Here is a 19,123-nt window from a genome sequence, read left to right as displayed (position 1 = left end):
AGAGTGTAACACATGGCCCTTAAGTAAAAGAATCATCAGGATAACAAGGGAAATAAATCTCAATACTTGCATCTGAATAAGAGCAAATTAACAATTCTGGGGGGAGAGAGATGAGGGAGGTGGAGGTTGCTAAAGATTCAACCCAGGAACTCCTTTTTGCTAGGGAAGTACCAGTGACTCACATGACTAGCCCAAGAACAGTTTCGTTTTCAGCCATCCTGCTCCATTCCCAAAAGCTGTATGGACTTGCAAGCAGGCATAAAATTCAATGCACTGAAAAATGACTACCAGTCCTCTCATCTGCATTGGAAGTTCAAAAGGAGCATGCTTATGGTGAAGAACCCCAGCACTACAAAACCAGTTAGTTCTTCCAGCCTAAAAATCTACCAACCAATTCTTGGGGTTTTCTTTAGATTCTCTGGGAGAAATGGCAGTGCAATGGTACTTCCAGAAAGGAGGACCTTAACTGTTAACATACAGTTCCCAGAAAACTGGAGAGGGAGGCAGGAAGAATGCTTAAGATAATCAATTAGGTTTTCTTCAACTCTTCAGTTACCCTAATTTTATTTCAAAGGACAGTTGCAGGAAAGGTATGAGATTCACTGTGAGATAAAGCAGGCAATGACAATAGGTTTTCATTAATGAATCTATCTATAGAGACTAGCCAGCCACATTCCCCACACTTCAAAAAGGCTCCTTAGGAGTTTACCACCTTTTAAAAATAATTTAAATACAATATAACAGAACTTTACATGTTTTTATTATACATCACTGTTTCTGAAAACAAACTGTACAAAATGTTATATACACATTTTTTAAAAAAAACTGCTGTCTAGGCAAAGCCATATATACGTATGTGCATACATACAGACACATATGCTCAAAATTTTACATCATTGTAATTATACATACTTACAGGTAGACTATTTAAATTATTTTTCAGTTTACCAAAAAAGAAGCAATTATAAAAACAAAAAAATAAATGAAAACTTGAACTAAATAGAAGTTTAAAATCTTACAAAACTATTTTCTTAAAAAATCTAGAAGTTATTTCATTGAAATATCAAAGGGGTTCAATTACATTATTGTTGTCTTCATTTTGATAACAACTTCTAATATGTTTAAAAATAAATATTTTGACCAACAAGTAAGAAAATCAGACCCATAACTGTAACAGGCTGCACATGTTGAGCTATTACAAAGTCCAGAAGCAATAACAAATATAGATTACTATCTTATAATAAAAATGAGACAAAATCTCTATTAGTTCCCCATATAAAACACGAGGAATCAAAGTTTCTGTGTAGTATGAAGTACCAACAAGGAACTCAGCAACTTATCTGTAAAAAAAAAAAAATGCTAAAGTTGTAATTTGAATTTTCAAATATAACCTATTATTAAGTGTAACCTAAAAACAGCTTCACTTATATTGATGTGAAAGAATTAGCCTGTAGAGAATCAAGTGTGACAACTGTTGTTATACTCTTATTTTTTTTTAATAGTTACTGATAGATACTAATAGTATATGGAGGAGGGGGTGGAATCAGAAACAGCTAGGAACCTAGGCAGACAAACCCAAGAAACTCTTTTCTGACCAAATGCCAGAAGCTCAAGCACCAATTATGAACCAAATAGCTGAGTGAGTTAGAGCACAAAGCCCTAACTACAATCCCAAGACACACACACACACACACACACACACACACACACACACACACACACATTGTGCAACGTGAACAGGAGAGAGGGTGACACTGTCCAAAAAAAAAGTATTTATTACCTGACTTTTGAAATGGTAACCCCTCTATAAAACACTTCAGTAATAATAAAATTATATATATACATATATATGTATATATATATATATATATTTGTTTTGTTTTTGTTACTTGTGAGACTTGAACTCTGGGCCTGGGTGCCATCCCTGAGCTCTTCAACTCAAGGCTATTGCTCTACCATTTGAGCCACAGCGCCACTTCCAAAATTATATTTTTTAAAACCTCAGCCATTAGTAAATGTTAAAAAATAATTTTAAATAAATTTAAGTATTTTATATTAGCAAAATTCTGACAAGATTTTAGTTTTACAATTTTGAAGTTTCCAACTAATAAACATTTCTTCTAGAATCAAATTAATTATTTCATGAATTTATTTCTTTACACAAGAAAATAGATCTTTTTTCAGACAAAAATGTTCTTTAGTAAAAACAAACCAAGGCTAATTTATTTTTTACTCATTCATTCTTTTTTTTCTTTTTTCTTTTTTGTGGGTTATGGGGCTTGAACTCAGCCTGGACACTGTCCCTGAGCTTTTCAGCTCAAGGCACCTCCCTAATCTTGAGCCAAGCACCACTTCTTCTTTTCTAGAGGTTAATTGGAGATAAGTCCTTTTGTGCCCGGGCTGGCTTTGAACCTTGATCCTCAGATCTCAGTCTCCTGAGTAGCTAGGATTACAAGCATGAGCCACGACTCCAGGCTTTTTCTTTTTTTGCTGTCATGGGGTTTGAATTCAGGGCCTGATCAATGTCTATGGGCATTTTTGCTCAAAGGTAGCACTGTACCACTTGAGCTACAGCTCCACTTTTCTTCTGGATTTTTGGTGGTTAATTCTTACAGACTTTCCTGCTTAGGCAGGTTTCAAACTGCAATCTTCAGATCTCAGCCTCCTGAGTATCTAGGATTACAGTTGTGAGCCAAGGCTCAGTAGTTTTGTTTTTGTCTTTTGTTTTTGTCAGTCCTGGACCTGAGCGCTGTCTGTGGGCTTTCTCAAAACTAGAGCTCTACCACTTGAGCCGCAGCAACATTTCCAGCTTTTTCTATGTATGTGGTACCAAGGAATCAAACACCGGTCTTCGTGCATGCTAGACAAGCACTGTAACTAAGCCAAATTCCTGGCCCCTTGATTTTTTTTTTCCCCCCCAGTCCTGGGCTTGAGCTCAGAGACTGAGCACTGTCCTTGGACTTTCTCAAGGCTAGAGCTCTATCACTTGAGCCTCAGCACCACGTCCGGCTTTTTTCTATGTATATGGTACCAAGGAATCAAACCCAGGTCTTTGTGCATGCTAGGCAAGGACTCTACTGCTAGGGCAAACTCCCGGTCCAATTATTTATTTTTTTTAATAGCACCTTCTCATATTAATCAAGGCTGGCCTTGAATTGCATTGTGAGAGTTAAACAGATTATAGGTGTTTGCCACTACCTAGCTATTTCTTAAAGGCAGCAAAAGTCATGCTTTGTACTGTACTATACACACACACACACACACACACACACACACACACACACACACACACACAATATTTTCTCCATATATAAACTATAGAGTGCTGTATATCTAAAAAGTACTATATGCTGGCCGGGAGTTTGGCCTAGTGGTTAAAGTGCTTGCCTAGCATGCATGAAGACCCGGGTTCAGTTCCTCAGTACCACATGTAGAAAAAAGCCGGACGTGGTGCTGAGGCTCAAGTGGTAGAGCTCTAGCCCTGAGAAAGTCCAAGGACAGTGCTCAGGCCCTGAGCTCAAGCCCAGGACTGGCAAAAAAAAAAAAAAAAAAAAAAAAAGTACTATATGCATGTCTATGTAAGCATGTATACACAGTCTTTTTTTTTTTTTTTGGCCAGTCCTGGAGTTGAACTCAGGGCCTGAACACTGTCCTGGGGCTTTTTTTCCTCTGGACTAGAGCTCTATTAAGCCACAACATTTAAAAAAAAAAAAAATGCATGTGGTACCGAGGAATCAAACCTGGTCTTTGTGCATGTTAGGCAAGAACTCTCATGGCTTGGGTGCTGCACCTGAATTTATTTCCTCAAGTCTAGTGCTCAACTACTTGAGCCATCGCTCCATTTCTGTTTTTGTTTTTTTCTTTTTCTGGATACTTAATTGGAGATAAGACTCTCAGGGACTTTCCTACCCAGGCTAGCTTTGAACCTTGATCCTCAGATCTTAGCACATGTACTAGTCATGGGCTTAAATTCAGGGCCTGGTCAACGTCCCTTAAATTTTGTTCTCAAGACTCTTTACTACAGCTATATATAGTTCCACTTCAGGGCTGTTTTTTGTTTGTTTGTTTGTTTGTTTTCTCTGAACCACAAGCTTCAGATCTCAGCCTCCTGAGGAGCTACAATTACAAGTGTAAGCCACTGGTAACCTTATATTCTGCATGATAAAAAAAGAAATTTCATTTATAATAAATTACTAAACATCTTTTGAAGATCTTATGAGTAAACTAATTGTTTACAAGGATATGGAAAATAAATTATAACCAATAGAGGTCTGGAAGAATGGTGGTGTAAGTAGTAAGAGTACCACCGCCCCCTCAAAAAAAAAATAATGGGACTAGATAGTATCTCAAAAATAAATAGAAACATACAGTGATCTATGTCCAAGTATGGTTTTCATTCAAACTAAAATTTAAGATTACATGTTTTTTATTTAATTTTTTAATAGAAAAATGATACACTAAATATTGTTATGCCTTTTCTTCCATAAAAATAAAAAGTACTTAAGTAGTTAATTTTTCAAGGAAAAAAGGTAATGTAATTAATTACTATTGCCTTTTAAACTCATAGAAATATAGCTGGAAAAAACTAATGAAACATGCCTGAATAGTATTAATTATTGGTTACAGTAAATCCTGTCATCTGTTTAGATGACAAAGTTGCAATAAGCAAACACATGTTTTGCTTTGTTTCTGTCTAGTACTGGGGCTTGAACTGAGGGCCTTCCATTCCCCTTGGCTTTTTCTCTTAAGGCTGGTGCTTGATCACTTGAGCCATACCTCAGCTTTTTGCTGCTTAACTGGAGATAAACAATCTCACTAACTCTCCTGCCAAGGCTAGCTTTGAACCTGTATCTTCAGATCTGAGCCTCTTGAATAGGATTATAAGCATGAGCCACCAATGCCTGGCTGGGACATATGTTTTGTAATTTAAAAGATTCAGCACTCAGAAAAATGTTAAAAAAAAATTGTACTACAATGACTACATAAATTGCATTGGTTGCCAGGCATAGTGGCTCATGTCTGTAATCTTAGCTACTCAGGAGGCTGAGATCTGAGGATCAAAGTTCAAAGCCAGCAGGGCACAAAAGACCTTGAAACTCTTATCTTCAATTAATCACTAGAAAACTGGAATATAGCTCCAGGGGTATGGCAGTAGTCTTGAGCTGAAGAGCTCAGGGACAGTGCCCAGGCCCAGAGTTCAAGCCCCATGACCCACCAAAAAAAATTAAAATTAAAAAAATATTGCATTGGTTATGAAAAAAACTGCTGTTTAAGAATATTTTCTTGCGTTCTTCATCTGTAAAATGTTATTAATCTTCAAATGGGTTTTTCCTACTGAAGACTCACTGGGAAACAGAAGTTCCAGGCTAATTCTACTAAAGCCAGCCCCACAGCTATGCAACCATCTTCCAACTTGTAACTAAAGCAGGAACCCAACTGGTTCTCTCTTGCAGATCTCAGGTCTTCAAAGACTAACACACCATTACTGCATGAAGACAGTGCCAAAAATGTATTATACATTAACTACCTGCATTTTGACTTCTCAAAGAGTTTCTTTAGCTGCTGGAATCTCTCTGAAACCTGAAAAATTAAAAATGATGATAAATATCTCATTCTTTTCACCTTTGATGAATATTCTCACAAAACATCTACAGTAAAAGTTATCCTCAATAACAAAGACATGAAGTAATGTTTAAAGAAAGAGAAGAGACAGGAATGTAGTCTAATGATAGAGTGCTCACCTAGCATGCACAAAGCCCTGGGTTTGATTCCTCAGTATCACATACACAGAAAAAGCTGGAAGTGGCACTGTGGCTCAAGTGACAGAACTCTAAGCCTTGGGCAAAAAGTGTCCAAGGACAGTGCCCAGGCCCTGAGTTCAAGCTCCAAGACCGGCAAAAAAAAAAGGGGGGGGGTAATATAAGAAATATTTTATTTTTTATTTTATTTTTATTTTTTGGTCAGACATAGGACTTGAACTGAAGACCAGAGAGCTGTTCCTGAGGGTTTTTTTTTGCTCAAGGTTAGCATTCTACCACTTTGAGCCACAGTATCACTTCCCATTTTCTAGTGGTTAAATGGCCATAAGAATCTCATAAACTTTCCTGCCTGGGCTGGCTTTGAACCACAATCCACAGATCTCAGTCTGCTGAGCCACCAGCGCCTGGCATGGGAAATAGTTTGGTTGGTTACCTTAATTTCATTTGCTACATCTTATTAAATAAGGAAACATTACCAAATCCTGAGATGAAATAAATAAGCTGGTATGGCATAGAGGAAAAAAAATCAAGAGTTATTTCTGTCATGCTTCTTCCACAATCAAGTTTATTAGTCCTATAGTAAGCCAAATTTTAAAATAGGTTAATTAGTAAATGTCTTTGTATCTTAACACTTGGCAACTTATACCTGAGGCTAGGATTAACTGTTTTCCTATTATGTATATGGATCTGGGCTCTTTCCCCAGCACTATAAAAAAAGAAAAAAGAAAAAAAAATCTAGCAGCAGTATCTATGAACCACTAGAGATGTAAAAATTAGATAATTACCTGATTTGGATTTTTATTCAACTTGACTGCCAAATATGTAAAAGTCTTCAGTGATGGCATTCTTTTCTGGCACTCCAGTAAAATTTCCCGGTCATCATTTCTAGAGGGAAAAATTACATTTTGATTTTATGTGTTTAAATAGAAATTTCATAAATGTCCCTGCTTTAACACCCATTTCTAGTGAACCTCGTAGGAAAAAGTACATATACCAAAATCTGAACAATGCTTATCTCTAGAAACAAGTTTATAACCATTTTACTCTTTGAGCTCATATGTATATCCACAGTTTTCTACAATAAATACATTAATCTATTTCTACTGATAAAGTTTTCATTTTTATCTTTAATTTTCCTTTCATGTACACACTACTTAAAACATTAAGGACCAAAAATGATTGGACAGAGTAAGGAGGAAAAGTGGAACTTAGATAAAATCTTCAATCCCAGAATCTTCCAATTCTGGCCTGGTTTCGCCACATGGTCTAAACCAGTATGTGTTATTACAATCTCTGAGATTTCATCTTGAATCTACAAGTAACTTGAAATGAATATTTCAGGATAGTGGCATTTAACCAAACATCACTAGTTCTAAGAAAATTCTTCCCTCATTAAGCATTCTCATCTAATATGGAAAGTATGAAACTCTAGTCCTGGTGTTCACAACTATAATTATCTAAGATGGGGTCCTTTTTTTTTTTTTTTTTTTTTTTGTCAGTTGTGCAGTTTAAACTCAGGGGCTAGGCCCTATAATTTCAGCTTTTTTGCCCAGGGCTAGTCTCTATCACTCTGAGTCACAGCTCCACTTCTGGTTTTCTAATGGTTAACTGGGGATAAGAGTGTCTCACAAAGAAAGAAAAGAAAAAAAAAAGTCTCAGACTTCCCTCTGTCCAGGCTGGCTTTAAATAGGTATTCCCAGATCTCAGACTCCTGAACAGTGAGGATTACAGGCATGAGCCACCAGTGCTAGCTGTGAAGTGGGGTCTTTTAAAACCTGCATTTCTCTAAAAGCTCACATAGAACTGAAATGTACTACCCACTTGTGAAAGTCTGAAAAGTTAAAATTTAGGGAAAATGATTAACACATCCACTTTTTGCTTCACCACTTTCACCACTTGTCATTCTTATTCTCTAAAATGTGTTTATCTGTTCCATCCAAATGAAAGTTCTATTTCATTGAAAAAGTAAAGTTATGACACAATGAATCTGAGACATGATGATATGCACCTAATCCAATGACTTGAAGGCTGGAAAAGGAGGATCACAAATTAAGCCAGCCCAAAGTAGGTAGTAAGACTATTAAAAAAAAAACACACACACAATGAAAAGCTCTACCAAGGGGGGGTTATTCACACCCCTAAATAAAAGCCATTATTCTAGACTGGGATATAGCACAGCTGGGTTGTAGCCCAGGATGGATCCTCAACTAACTCTGGTTACTTTTTTTTTTTTTTTGCGGGGGGTGGAGGGGTGGGGGGGAGGGATAGACGACTCATGGGGCTTGAACTGGGCCTGGGCACTGTCCCTGGGCTCTTCAGCTCAAGGCTACCACCTAACCTAGAGCCAAGGCCCACTTCCCTGTTTTCTAGAGGCTAAGTTAATTCGAGATAAGAGTCTCAGGTCCTTTTGTGCCCAGGCTGTCTTTGAACCTTGATCCTTAGATCTCAGCCTCCAGAGTAGCTAGGATTACAGGCGTGAACTACCACGCCCAGCCACTGGCTACTTTTTTAAACAGCTCATCATTTTCCTTGGTTTAGGATGGAAAAAGATGACAATACAGAAAAAGGCTTAACATTTCCTGAGTTCTAAAAGGGCTTAAAAGATTATTACCTTGTCCATGAAACTATAATTTCTCCCTTCTTTTTAATGACATTTTTTGCAGAAAGGCTTGTAGGCGAAGTGGTAAGTGCTGCTGCTGAATCAGTAATCCCTGGGCTTAATGAGAGATCTTTATTCAATGTAGGAGTCCTTTTCTTATTGGTTTTCTTTTGTTGAACATTATCATTTTTATCAAAATCTTGGCTAAATTTCTTAGACTTTTCTCCATTAGTTAAGTCTCTTTCCTTTTTTTGTCTTTTCTGAGAATGATTTACATCAGAACAGTTTTTTCTTTTTCTGTGAGCATTATCCAAACCCCCAGGCAACGCCAAACTATCAGAATTTGTTGGTGGCACTGATTTTAAATCATCCTTATTTACTTCACATGAATCTGATTTTAAATCATCCTTATTTACTTCACATAAATCAGACTCTGGGGTCAAATCAATACAAGTTTGCTCAACAATGCACTCAATGGGCTTGTTTTTCATTTGCATCTTTTCTTCCTTACAGTTATCCTCATCCACACATATCACCTGACACTCTACGCTTTCAGCAACTACTGTGGTGTCATTATCTTCATTTTTACTGTCATTAGAAGCATCTTGTGTTAAATCAATAAAAGCATTTACAGTATCAGACTGTAAAGAATTACCTAATATTTGAGTGCTTTGATCTAATTTGCTTCCAGAACTATCCAAGTGATCATTTAAAACTGATACATCTACAAATTCTCCCAAGCTTTTGGTCTCAGGCACTGGATCTTTTGTTAGGTCTATGTATGTGTCAGGAAGATGATCCTCAACAGAGTGGGGGATTTTTTCCATTGAAGAAAATTCAAGGCTTTCAGGAACACTTGGCTCCCACACTTGATGCAACTTGAAACAATTATCAGGCACTTCATCACTGTGACTCTCTTTAACTGAAGCATCTTTAAGAAATTCATATATATGTGGAACCTCAGTGTGTATCATAGAGTTCTGCTCATGGGTTGATTTGTTGCCACCAACATCTGTGTCAGAGTTTTCCAATTCCTCCACAGATTTCAAAACCGTGCTCTCACATGAAACATAGTCTTTCTCTGCTGCTTCATCAGCTTCCTTTCCAACTCTGGGCAAAGATGTCAATGACCCATTAGCAATCATACTGTGTTCCAGACCAGGGGAGGTAGATGGGGCTGCACGCCGTATTTTCACAATGAAATGATCATTGGACTTTTCCATTATGACAGCATGCATGGGTAAATTAGGGTGGTACTGAAAGCCTGGAGCAACAGATCGGCTTGTCCACGATGAAGAACAACTTGACTTACTGCTTGAGTTATCAGACTCCAGGGCTAGATGAATATCTTGCTCAGATGCATCCTCCTCTTCAAGTAAGGCATCTTCACTAAAATGTGCACTAATAACTTCTTCAGGAGTGGTACTTGACAAAGCTTCAGGCTTTAAGAAGCTCAGATGACCATCTGATTTTAGGGGTGATGGTACAGTTAAAGAGACTGCAAGATCTTCCAAGAGTATAGAAGAAATGTAGGGCTTGCTCTTTTCTGAATTACATACATGATCTTTAGCTAAACCCATGTTAGCAGACACTTCAAACATACAACTTTCATCTAACACATCGGGATGCACTGGCAATGAAAGCCCTGAAGACAGAGACGGACCTTTTTCAGATGATAATGACCAATTGTCATCACCAATCATTTTTGGGCTTGGAGAAGCCACTCCAGAAACAAGCTCTTCTGTAGTACAAGCTGGAATCGATTCACACTTAAGATTCTCCAGCAGCTGTTTCTCTGGAGTCTTTAATTCCCACTCCGTTTTTTCAATACAATTAACACTGTTGTCCAGAAGGTCAGAACCTTGTAACAAACTTTTAAATATTTCACCCATCTGTGCATCACTCACCAAATTAAAAGTGAGGCTAGATGCTTGCTGCTCAGTAAGGATCTCAAAACTACGTTCTGGCTTCAACCCTGTGTGCTGAGAAACTGGTATATCTTCATTGGTGTTGCTTTCATTTTTGGCTGGCTTGGGAGTGCTAGGACAGTTTAGTTCCAAAGAGTGCTCTTCAGATTCAGAGTTCTTTACACTTTCAAAGCAGGTGTCAACAGTTCTATTACTGTCAGGCTCCACTATGCCTGTGGTGGTGTTACTTTGGGTTGGATGTTTTTCTTCAGACTTTCTACATTCCAGTAAAGGTTTAAAATTCACACAGTCTTCTGATTTTGACAATTTTTCCCTCTGAATTTCTTTGTTGAAATTGTCCTTATTCCTCTTCTGACAATATGAATGTGTTCTCTCTTTATACTTTTTAGCAAGCTTTCCTCCATTACTGTCACTTCCAAAGTTTATGGAATCACAGAACTTTACTAAAATTTTCTTAAGTTTTTCAAACAAGTAATCAAGTTGTTCATCTACAAACTTCCACAGTTTCTTTTTCATATCTGGTAGTTGTTGTTCAAATAAACGATCAACTATGCCATTCTTCTTAACTTGCTTAAGGTTAGATTCTATAACATCACAGAGATTCTTCTGTAAAGTAGTTTCTGATTTAGAGATCTTGGAAAAATCGAGGTATTTAATTAGTGACGTAAACCTCAAAGCTGCTGACTCAATAATCCTCTGAAACTGTATCAACGAAAATTTTACCTTGAATTTCATGTAACTTTTCCTTACGTGTTTTCCTATCATTCGTAACATATGCATAATCTCCCAGACAGAAGAAGGTACAGTAATGATTGGAATTATTTTTTCCAAGCTGGAAATGCTAATTGTTTTATCCTTTCTCTTTGACTTTGAAGATCTGCTGGGCTCATTTGGTCTTTTATTCCATTTGCTATTGTTCTGATGGAGTTTTGCAGATGTTTTCCAGTGGTCTTTATATGTATCAACAGTATTTTTCTTTCCTTCTGGACTAGTATTAGTGTTCTGCAATTCAGCAGAAACTCTAGGTTTGGCACATTTTTCAAAATGTTTTTGTGGTACAGATTCTTCACTGTCACTTCTAATTTCTCCTTCTTCTAGTTCATCTAAAAGTGACTTTTTACAGGAATCCACTTCTGTATATTTGTCAAATTTGTGAGTCGGCTTTTGATTCTCTTTATTGAGACCAGGCAGACTCTTGGAGGTAGAATGATCTGAATTTGATGGCAACACATCTGCAGAAAAGAAATTATATTAAAGTCACAAAACGAATCTTAGTCATTTGATATCTCTATCCTAAACAGAACCAAAGAGACTTATGCTAATGCTTCATACTTCATCTTTTCCATTGCTCTTTACTGCTCTTTCAAAAAATTCAGAAGGGGCTGGAGTTATATACTGCTCAGTGGTAGAACACTTGCCAAGTATGTGTTTAAGCCTTTGATTCCCAGCAATGCAAATAGGGCTCAGGAGGTGCCTTTCAAGTACAAGAGTTTGGTTACTCCAATAATCACTATTCACATGAGCAGCTATCATTTATTAGATGATGGGTTTTGAACAAAAATGCATCTAAAACCTAGACCTGGAGTATAACTCAGTGTGTGTGACATGCACAGGATCCTGGCTTCTATTCCTGCAGTAGATAGATATTTAAGTAGATAGTATTATTTGAAATAATCTGATCTTTCATTTCCTTTTTTGCATAAAGAACCAAAGGGGCTGGATTACAGCTTGGAGAAAATATGTGCTTAGCAATGAGAGAAGCAGTTAGCTCAATCCCCAGACCAAGAACAACAACAACAACAAAAAATTGCTACCTAGATTTATATAAAGAACAAAGTCAGAATACTGTTTTAATGGTATCAAGAACAAATGCAACCATCTGTTTTATGTTTCACATTCTTATGAAAAGTGAGATATAGAATAATATAAACTATTACCTTTAAGACTATTATTATATAATGGAATATGAGAAGGGCTTTCCATTCTAAGAATTTTTGCAACCGGTCTCACTGGGCTATTCAGAGGACTGATAATTTCTGGGATAGGTCTCAGGTGATTTAAGTCGATGCTCAAAACCGAGTTCTCATCGTCATGATATAGAGAGTTTACTTCCTCAATTTCTATTCTGTGGTCCATTGATCTAGTCTGCTGTGGTGAAGATGGTAAAGCCTCTGTTGGCAAGCAAGGCTCCAACTGACAAGACTTTGTCTCAACCACAGTACATATAGAAGGCTCAAATTTTGGTTTACAGTCTTCTGGAAGGTTTACTGGCACACTGCTAAGTGCTTCAACTGGAGGCATCTTAAGATTTTCACTGGTTTCAGCCACTTTCATTGAAACCGGTATTTCCAAACTTTCAGAAATACCACAAAAACTCAAGCCATCCTGTCTTTTCGTATCTGATTCCAGACCACAGTTTTGAAAAGTATCAGTTTGTTTTACATCCATTACCACAGAAGCTGCTGCCCTGGCACCATCCACTATCTCTCCCACTTCTGTTGATGCAGTGAGCAAGGATTCACATTGTTTCACTTCTGCAGGTGTTGGGAGGGAAATCTCTGTATCATAAATGGGCACTTCACAAGGCAAAGTGTTCTCAACAGACTTAACTAACAAACTACTTTCTTCTTCTACTTGACTTTCTGGAACACTGATTCTCAGTTCAGATGCCTCTGGATGAGCAACCTTTGGTTCTAGAAGCTTTGATTTAGTTTCCTCTGAGACAGCTTTATTGACAGAGGGAACAAATGCCACTGAGGACTCTAAATCACATTTGCCACTGGACTTAGGGACATCGGTAATTTCGTGCTGATTATCCTGAGATGCAGGCTGCTTTTTAGCAGGTGACAGAGTTAAGTTCAATTTTTCCATAAAACTTAACTTTAAGTCTTTGTTTTTTGCTTCATTTGGAGCATTCACAGGTTTCGTTGAAAGCTCCTTATTTTCTGTACCCTTATAAACATTATTCGAGACTTCATCTTTATCACTTTTTGGCTCTTTCTGTCTATTTAAATCAGTAGTGGTTTTCTTAATTTCTTTATAAGTCTTTGGCAAATATTCTATAGGTGATTTTCTATCATTTTTCTTATGCCTATTTTCCTCTTTGTTCTTTCTCTTTCTCTTTTCTTCTTCTCTTTTCCTCTTATCTTCAGTTCTGTGCCTTTCTGGTTTGAAAGGCGTGTTGGAAAGGTGCACAGCATCTGCTTCCTTATAGGACATATGCTTATAAGTTCGGCTGGAAAAAGATGATGAACATCTTCCATCTTGAGAACCGTGATTGCTTCTCTCTCTTTTACAATCTTCCCTTCCTCTTCTCTCTTCTGGATAATATTTACTGGAACTATGAGATTTTATTTCATTTTTAGAATGAGGAACCACTGTCCGGTCAGGTTGTCTCCAATGATCTTGGTCCTTTACTAGCAATTTATGTTTTGAGTCACCTTTTCTTTCTTCTTTGCTCTGTGACTGAAGTTCTTTTCTACTCATATTTTGTGATCTTTCACTTTCTCTCTCCAAGTTTTTGTCACTTTCAGACTCAACTCGAGTATGTGACTTTTCTCTACAAGTCTCTTTCTCCCAGGAAGAACTACGTTCACTTTTATAATCTGAATCTGTGCTGCTTCTAGACTTTGCATTTCTGCTCTCGGCCTTTGGCTCTGCAGGACCATGTTTCTCAGGACGTCTCTGGAGCCTTGGACTAGCCTCGGTGTTTTTCAGTTCACCATTCCCACAGTGGTTACTTAAGTCTTTTCGTGTTCTGTCAGTTCCTCTGCTGTATGGGCTGTGTGAAGTATCCTTCTTCCCTCTTTTATTATCCTCATTTGAGATACTCTCACCAACTTGGTCAGAACGTGACCGAACACCATTGAGGGTACAATGTTTCTCAGCAGGCATAGGCAATTGCAAAGCATTCTGTGTTTCAGAATGTGATTTTCCTTCCCTTTCCAAGGTTGGCAGTGAACTGTTATGCTGTATGTCTTTAGGACCATTACTTTTAACTTTGCTTTCAGGCGTGGAACCATCATCCAAATGAGGATTTCTGGATCTGGGATCTTTTGTTCTAACTGCATCGGATGTCCTTGAGACTTTATGATTATTTCGAAAATGTGGAAACTCAGATAATCTAGTAGAGACAGAAATTAATTGATATTTAATAACATTCCAATTTTATTTGCATGTAACACACTTTAAAATTTTAGGGGCCTTGCCAGGCGCTGGTGGTTCATATTTATAATTCTAGCTACTCAGGAGACTAAGATCTGAAGATCATGGTTCAAAGCCAGCCCGAGCAGGAAAGTCTGTGAGACTCTTGTCTCCAATTAACCAGCAGAAAACTTGAAGTAGAGCTGTGTAAGTAAGAGTGCTAGCCTTGAGCAGAAAAGTTCAAGGACAGTACCTAGGGCCCTGAGTTTCAAGCCTGATAACTAACCAATAAAAAAAAAGGGGGGGGAGGGTTGAATGGAGACCAAGACATGAGAATGTATGTGAATTAATGCACCTCCTATCTGGTGAATATAATGTAATCCTTCTATTAATTACAATAAAAATATATGAAAAAAGGGGGGGGGAACTTACATACTACAGTGGTAAAGAGAAGTATAAATGAGCAAATGAGCAAATGATTGAGATTTAACTCAGTTAAATAACACTTGTCAAGCAGAAAAGGCAAGCTTGATTCAGTCACCAGCACAGGGAAGAGGAGAGGGGTGAAAAACCCCAGAATGTACCATTTTCTAACTAAAGAGTCCATTTTCAAACCAAAGAAATCTCATTTGCCTTTGCTTCAAAAGAAATTTATCCTCATACATGCCAATTTCTTTGGACTTCTTTTACCACAGGTACAGAATTTCCACACTAAACATAAATTCATTCCTTTCAGGACTAATGATCTTATTCCACTCCTTCTCCCCTCCCCTAACCTAATAGAAACAAAAGAAACAGTTCAAAAAAACAAACTCAAAGAGGTGGAGATCTGAGGACCCCACCAGTTCAAAGACAACTGGGGCAGGAAAAGTCTGTGAGGCTCTTATTTCCAATTAACCACCAGAAAACTAGACGTGGCACTATAGCTCAAAGTGGTAAAGCACTAGTCTTGAGCAAGAGAGCTCAGTGACAGTGTCCAAGCTCTGAGTTCAAACCCCGTGACTAACCAAAAAAAAAAGAAAGAGAAATTACCCATATGCACTCTGTAGCATACCCTATCAAAAGCTTCTATTTCTTACACAACAACAATAACAACAACAACAAAAGCATCAATTGTCCATCTTAGAGTGGTACATAATATGCAAAACTAAAAAGAAATATAAAACTGTGATTCTTTGCTTAGGAGAATGACATGGATTTACTGGGTTGGGTTTTTTGTTTGTTTTTTCTAAGCCCACATCCTAACATAAAATCTGTGTTTTAGAAAGCTATTTTCTGGAGGCCGGAAGCATAGCCTAGTGGTATAGTGCTCTCCTAGCATACACAAAACCCTGAGTTGGATTCCTCAGTATCACATACATAGAAAATGCTGAAGTGGTGCTGTGGTAGAACACACACTACCCTTAAGCAAAAGTGTCTAAGGACAGCACCCAGGTCCTGAGTTCAAGCCCCAGGACCGACAATAAAATTTTTTAAAAAAGGCTGTTTTCCGAAATGTAGAAATATAATGTAGGCAACACATTTTAGTTTTAGTTTTTTTGCTGTTGATTTTCCAATATTCCTATCTAAAAATCTATTCCTACCCAGTATTATGAAAAACCCAAAACTTAAGACCCAGAAATAAGGCAAAATTGATATAGGGCAAAAAAATGACTTAAAGGACATATAATCTAAGGAAATATGCAGACAGTGTTATGAATTGAATAGTTATTGTTCCCAGCAAAAAATCCACATCTTATTTAAAGAAGGTCTTTATACAGTAATCAACTTTTACATGTCATTAGGGTGAGACATGATCCAATATGCCTAGTGTCTGGTTATGAAAAAGGGGGAAACGGGGCTGGGAGTTTGGCCTACTGGTAGAATGCTAGCCTAGCATTCACAAAGCCCTAGATTCGATTCCTCAGTACACATATAGAGGAAAAGCAAGAAATGGTGCTGTGGCTCAAGTGGTAGAGTGCTAGCCTTGAGAAATCTCAGGGACAGGGTTTACACCCTCAGATCAAGCCCCAGGATTGGTTAAAGAAAGGAGGGGAGGGGGAAACTGGGACATAGAGATCAAAAGAAGAGGATGTAAAAATACAAAGGAAGGAGACAAGGATCTAAAGCCAAGGGATAGGCATGAAACAGATCCTTTCCTTACAACTACCAGCCAGAACCAAAGCTGCCAATACCTAGACATTGGAATTATAGCATCCAGAACTGAGACAATAAATTTCTGTTAAGTTATTTGTTGTACTTTCATTATGACAGCCTTGGAATAAATTCTGGAGGAATCTGAGGTCAGCCCAGGCAGAAATATTTGAGACTACATCTCCAAAATAATAGCAAGAAAACAGAGCTGAAGCTCAAGTAATAGAGTGCCAACCAAGCAAGCAAACCAAGTAACAATAAGACTGTGAGTTCAAACCCCAGGACAATTAAAAATATACCATTAACTAGTGCAAAATGGTCCACACAATGGAACATCATAAACTCAATAAAGCAATTATTTATTGTCTAGGTAATTAAAAAAGATGTTGAGAACACAGTCTATGTTCTATAAAATAGTCTTGTAGAAGAAACTATACTAATAAAGCAATTCCAGTCATAATTTTAAAACTACAAATGAAAATGTTGGATGAATCCAGACTAGAGGATGACCAATACTTCGTAGTGAAAGAGAAGAGCATTTCTGGCAATGGAAAAAGCCCTCACAAAGACAGAACTCACAGTACCTCCAAAAAGCTGAAAGAACATCAGCTAAGACAACTGGAGCAAAGATAAGCACAGTAGTATTGTTTGGGACTCTTCTGTAAGGCCCTTGCCTTACAGACCAAATTAAAATCTGTGATCTTTTATCCTAAGAACAATTAAAAGCCAATTATATATTTTAATCAAAAAAGGACAAGATAGCTGGGGAGTTGAGTAGTGATAGGCGGGGAATGGAATGAACATGGTCAAAATAGATTATATGTATGAAATAAACAAGAAAAGTGTTTGACACTGTTTAGAAAGGAGGAGGTAAGGGTAAGGAACATTGGCTGGAATATGTGGAAATGTCACAATAAAAGCCCTCCTTGTATAAATAATGTACGCTATGAAAAATAATAAGAGAACAGAGGGTGGGATGAGGTAATCTGGGCAATACTGAATGGTCCAGATTTATGCTTGAGAACACGCCCTGTGGCTATCCTATACTACTGAGAAGAGATAAACCAGAGACTAGAGAAAGCAAGACTGAAGGCACAAGACAAGCAAGACAAGAAGCACAAAGATCACTACTAGATCATATGAGAGACAGGCAGCAATAACTGTAGAACTAAAAGAAGTCAATGATTTGCAAGACCATAAAGACATAAACATCAATCTTGAATTTGAGGGATGACTGAAAGAAAGTTAGAAAGTTAAGCTGGGCACAGTGGCTCACGCCTGTAATCCTAGCTACTCAGGAGGCTGAGATCTAAGGATCAAGGTTCAAAGCCAGCCCAGGCACAAAAGGACCTGAGACTCTTATTTCCAATTAAACCCTAGAAAACGGAAAGCGGGGCTTAGCTCAAGGGTAGGGTGGTATCCTTGGGCTGAAGAGTTCAGGGACAGCACCCAGGCCCAGGGTCAGGGCAGCAGCCCTGAGCTAAAGAGCTCAGGGACAGCGCCTAGGCCAAGTTCAAGCCCTATAACCCATAAAAGAAAAAAAGTTTAGCATCCGACAAAGGGTGACTAAGCATTCCAGCAAGCAATCTTGACTTACATTGAGGGCAACCTCTGTAACTTACAAGTGTTCTATTGTGGGAAACCCATGGTCACCCAATTCTGAAGATTCCAGCTTCCACTAACTAAATAATGCAAATGATAGTTGACTATCTACTGAGTTAGAAAACAATGGAAAAGGTTAAGTGACATTTTTGGATGAGGTAATTTTGAAAACCCTTCAAAGACATTAATGTACAGATATAAATGAGGAATGGATCATAAATGGAACTGACCTAGCCTGGATGAAATTGTAGAAAAATCTTGATAGAGATATAAAAGGATATAGACTTGAGCTTTGAGGAACTCAAACTCACAACAGCTAAGTACAGAAAAATAAACCTCAGGAAGAAAACTAAAATTCATTACAGTAGTAAATCCAAAGGGAAAAACTATTAAGAAGAGGGAGATTTAACTGTGTCAAACAATGTACAAGAAGACAAATGAAATAAAGTTACAACTACTTGATGTTGATCAAAATGACAACTGCTTTGATAGACAAATGGAGACAAAAATCAGATTGGGCTGGGTTCAGTGGCTCACACCTTTAATCCTAGCTACTCAAAAGGTTGAGATCTAGGGATCTCAGTTTCAAAGCCAGCCTGGGCATGAAAGTCCATGAGACTCTTATTTCCAGTTAACCACCAGAAAACCTGAAGTGGTGCTTTGGCTCAAGCGATAGAGCGCTAGCATTAAGCTGAAGAGCTCAGGGACAACACCCAGGCCCAGAGTTCAAGTCCTACTACCAACCAAAAAAAATAAAAAAGGTTAGTAGAAAGAGATGAGATGGAAGTATTGAGTTCAGACAAGTTTCTTAAAGGATTCATTATGAAGAGAATTATAAAACTTCTTAGAGTAGACTATCTACTTGAGAGGCTGCTATTAACAAAATCAAGTATAGATGTCTCCCGACCTCACCTTTGCTAGGGATTGAAATTGGGGGCTCAAGTAATCTACTACTGAGC

At 37.8% G+C, this 19,123-nt stretch overlaps 1 protein-coding gene across 2 annotated transcripts in view; it reads right to left on the bottom strand.

The window, feature by feature from the left end:
* Window positions 1–738: 738 nt before the first annotated feature.
* Casp8ap2 (caspase 8 associated protein 2) overlaps window positions 739–19,123 on the bottom strand; it is a 37,260-nt gene continuing 18,875 nt past the window's right edge. The window contains exons 7-11 of one of the 2 annotated variants that reach the window (XM_090338429.1): window positions 12,224–14,409; window positions 8,371–11,518; window positions 6,545–6,644; window positions 5,528–5,580; window positions 739–1,340 (exon numbers count right to left, since the gene is read on the bottom strand). In XM_090338429.1, the coding sequence (XP_090194555.1) occupies window positions 1,337–1,340; window positions 5,528–5,580; window positions 6,545–6,644; window positions 8,371–11,518; window positions 12,224–14,409 (5,491 nt within the window). In that variant the 3' untranslated portion in view covers window positions 739–1,336. Of the gene's footprint in view, window positions 1,341–5,523; window positions 5,581–6,544; window positions 6,645–8,370; window positions 11,519–12,223; window positions 14,410–19,123 lie in introns of those variants that run through there. The other variant, XM_090338430.1, reaches the window with a different exon arrangement.

The sequence above is a fragment of the Megascapheus bottae genome, chromosome 8 (assembly GCF_031878675.1).
Source record: "Megascapheus bottae isolate mThoBot1 chromosome 8, mThoBot2.hap1, whole genome shotgun sequence".
NCBI classification, from domain to species: domain Eukaryota; kingdom Metazoa; phylum Chordata; class Mammalia; order Rodentia; family Geomyidae; genus Megascapheus; species Megascapheus bottae.
This window is presented reverse-complemented; position numbering and strand designations above follow the sequence as displayed.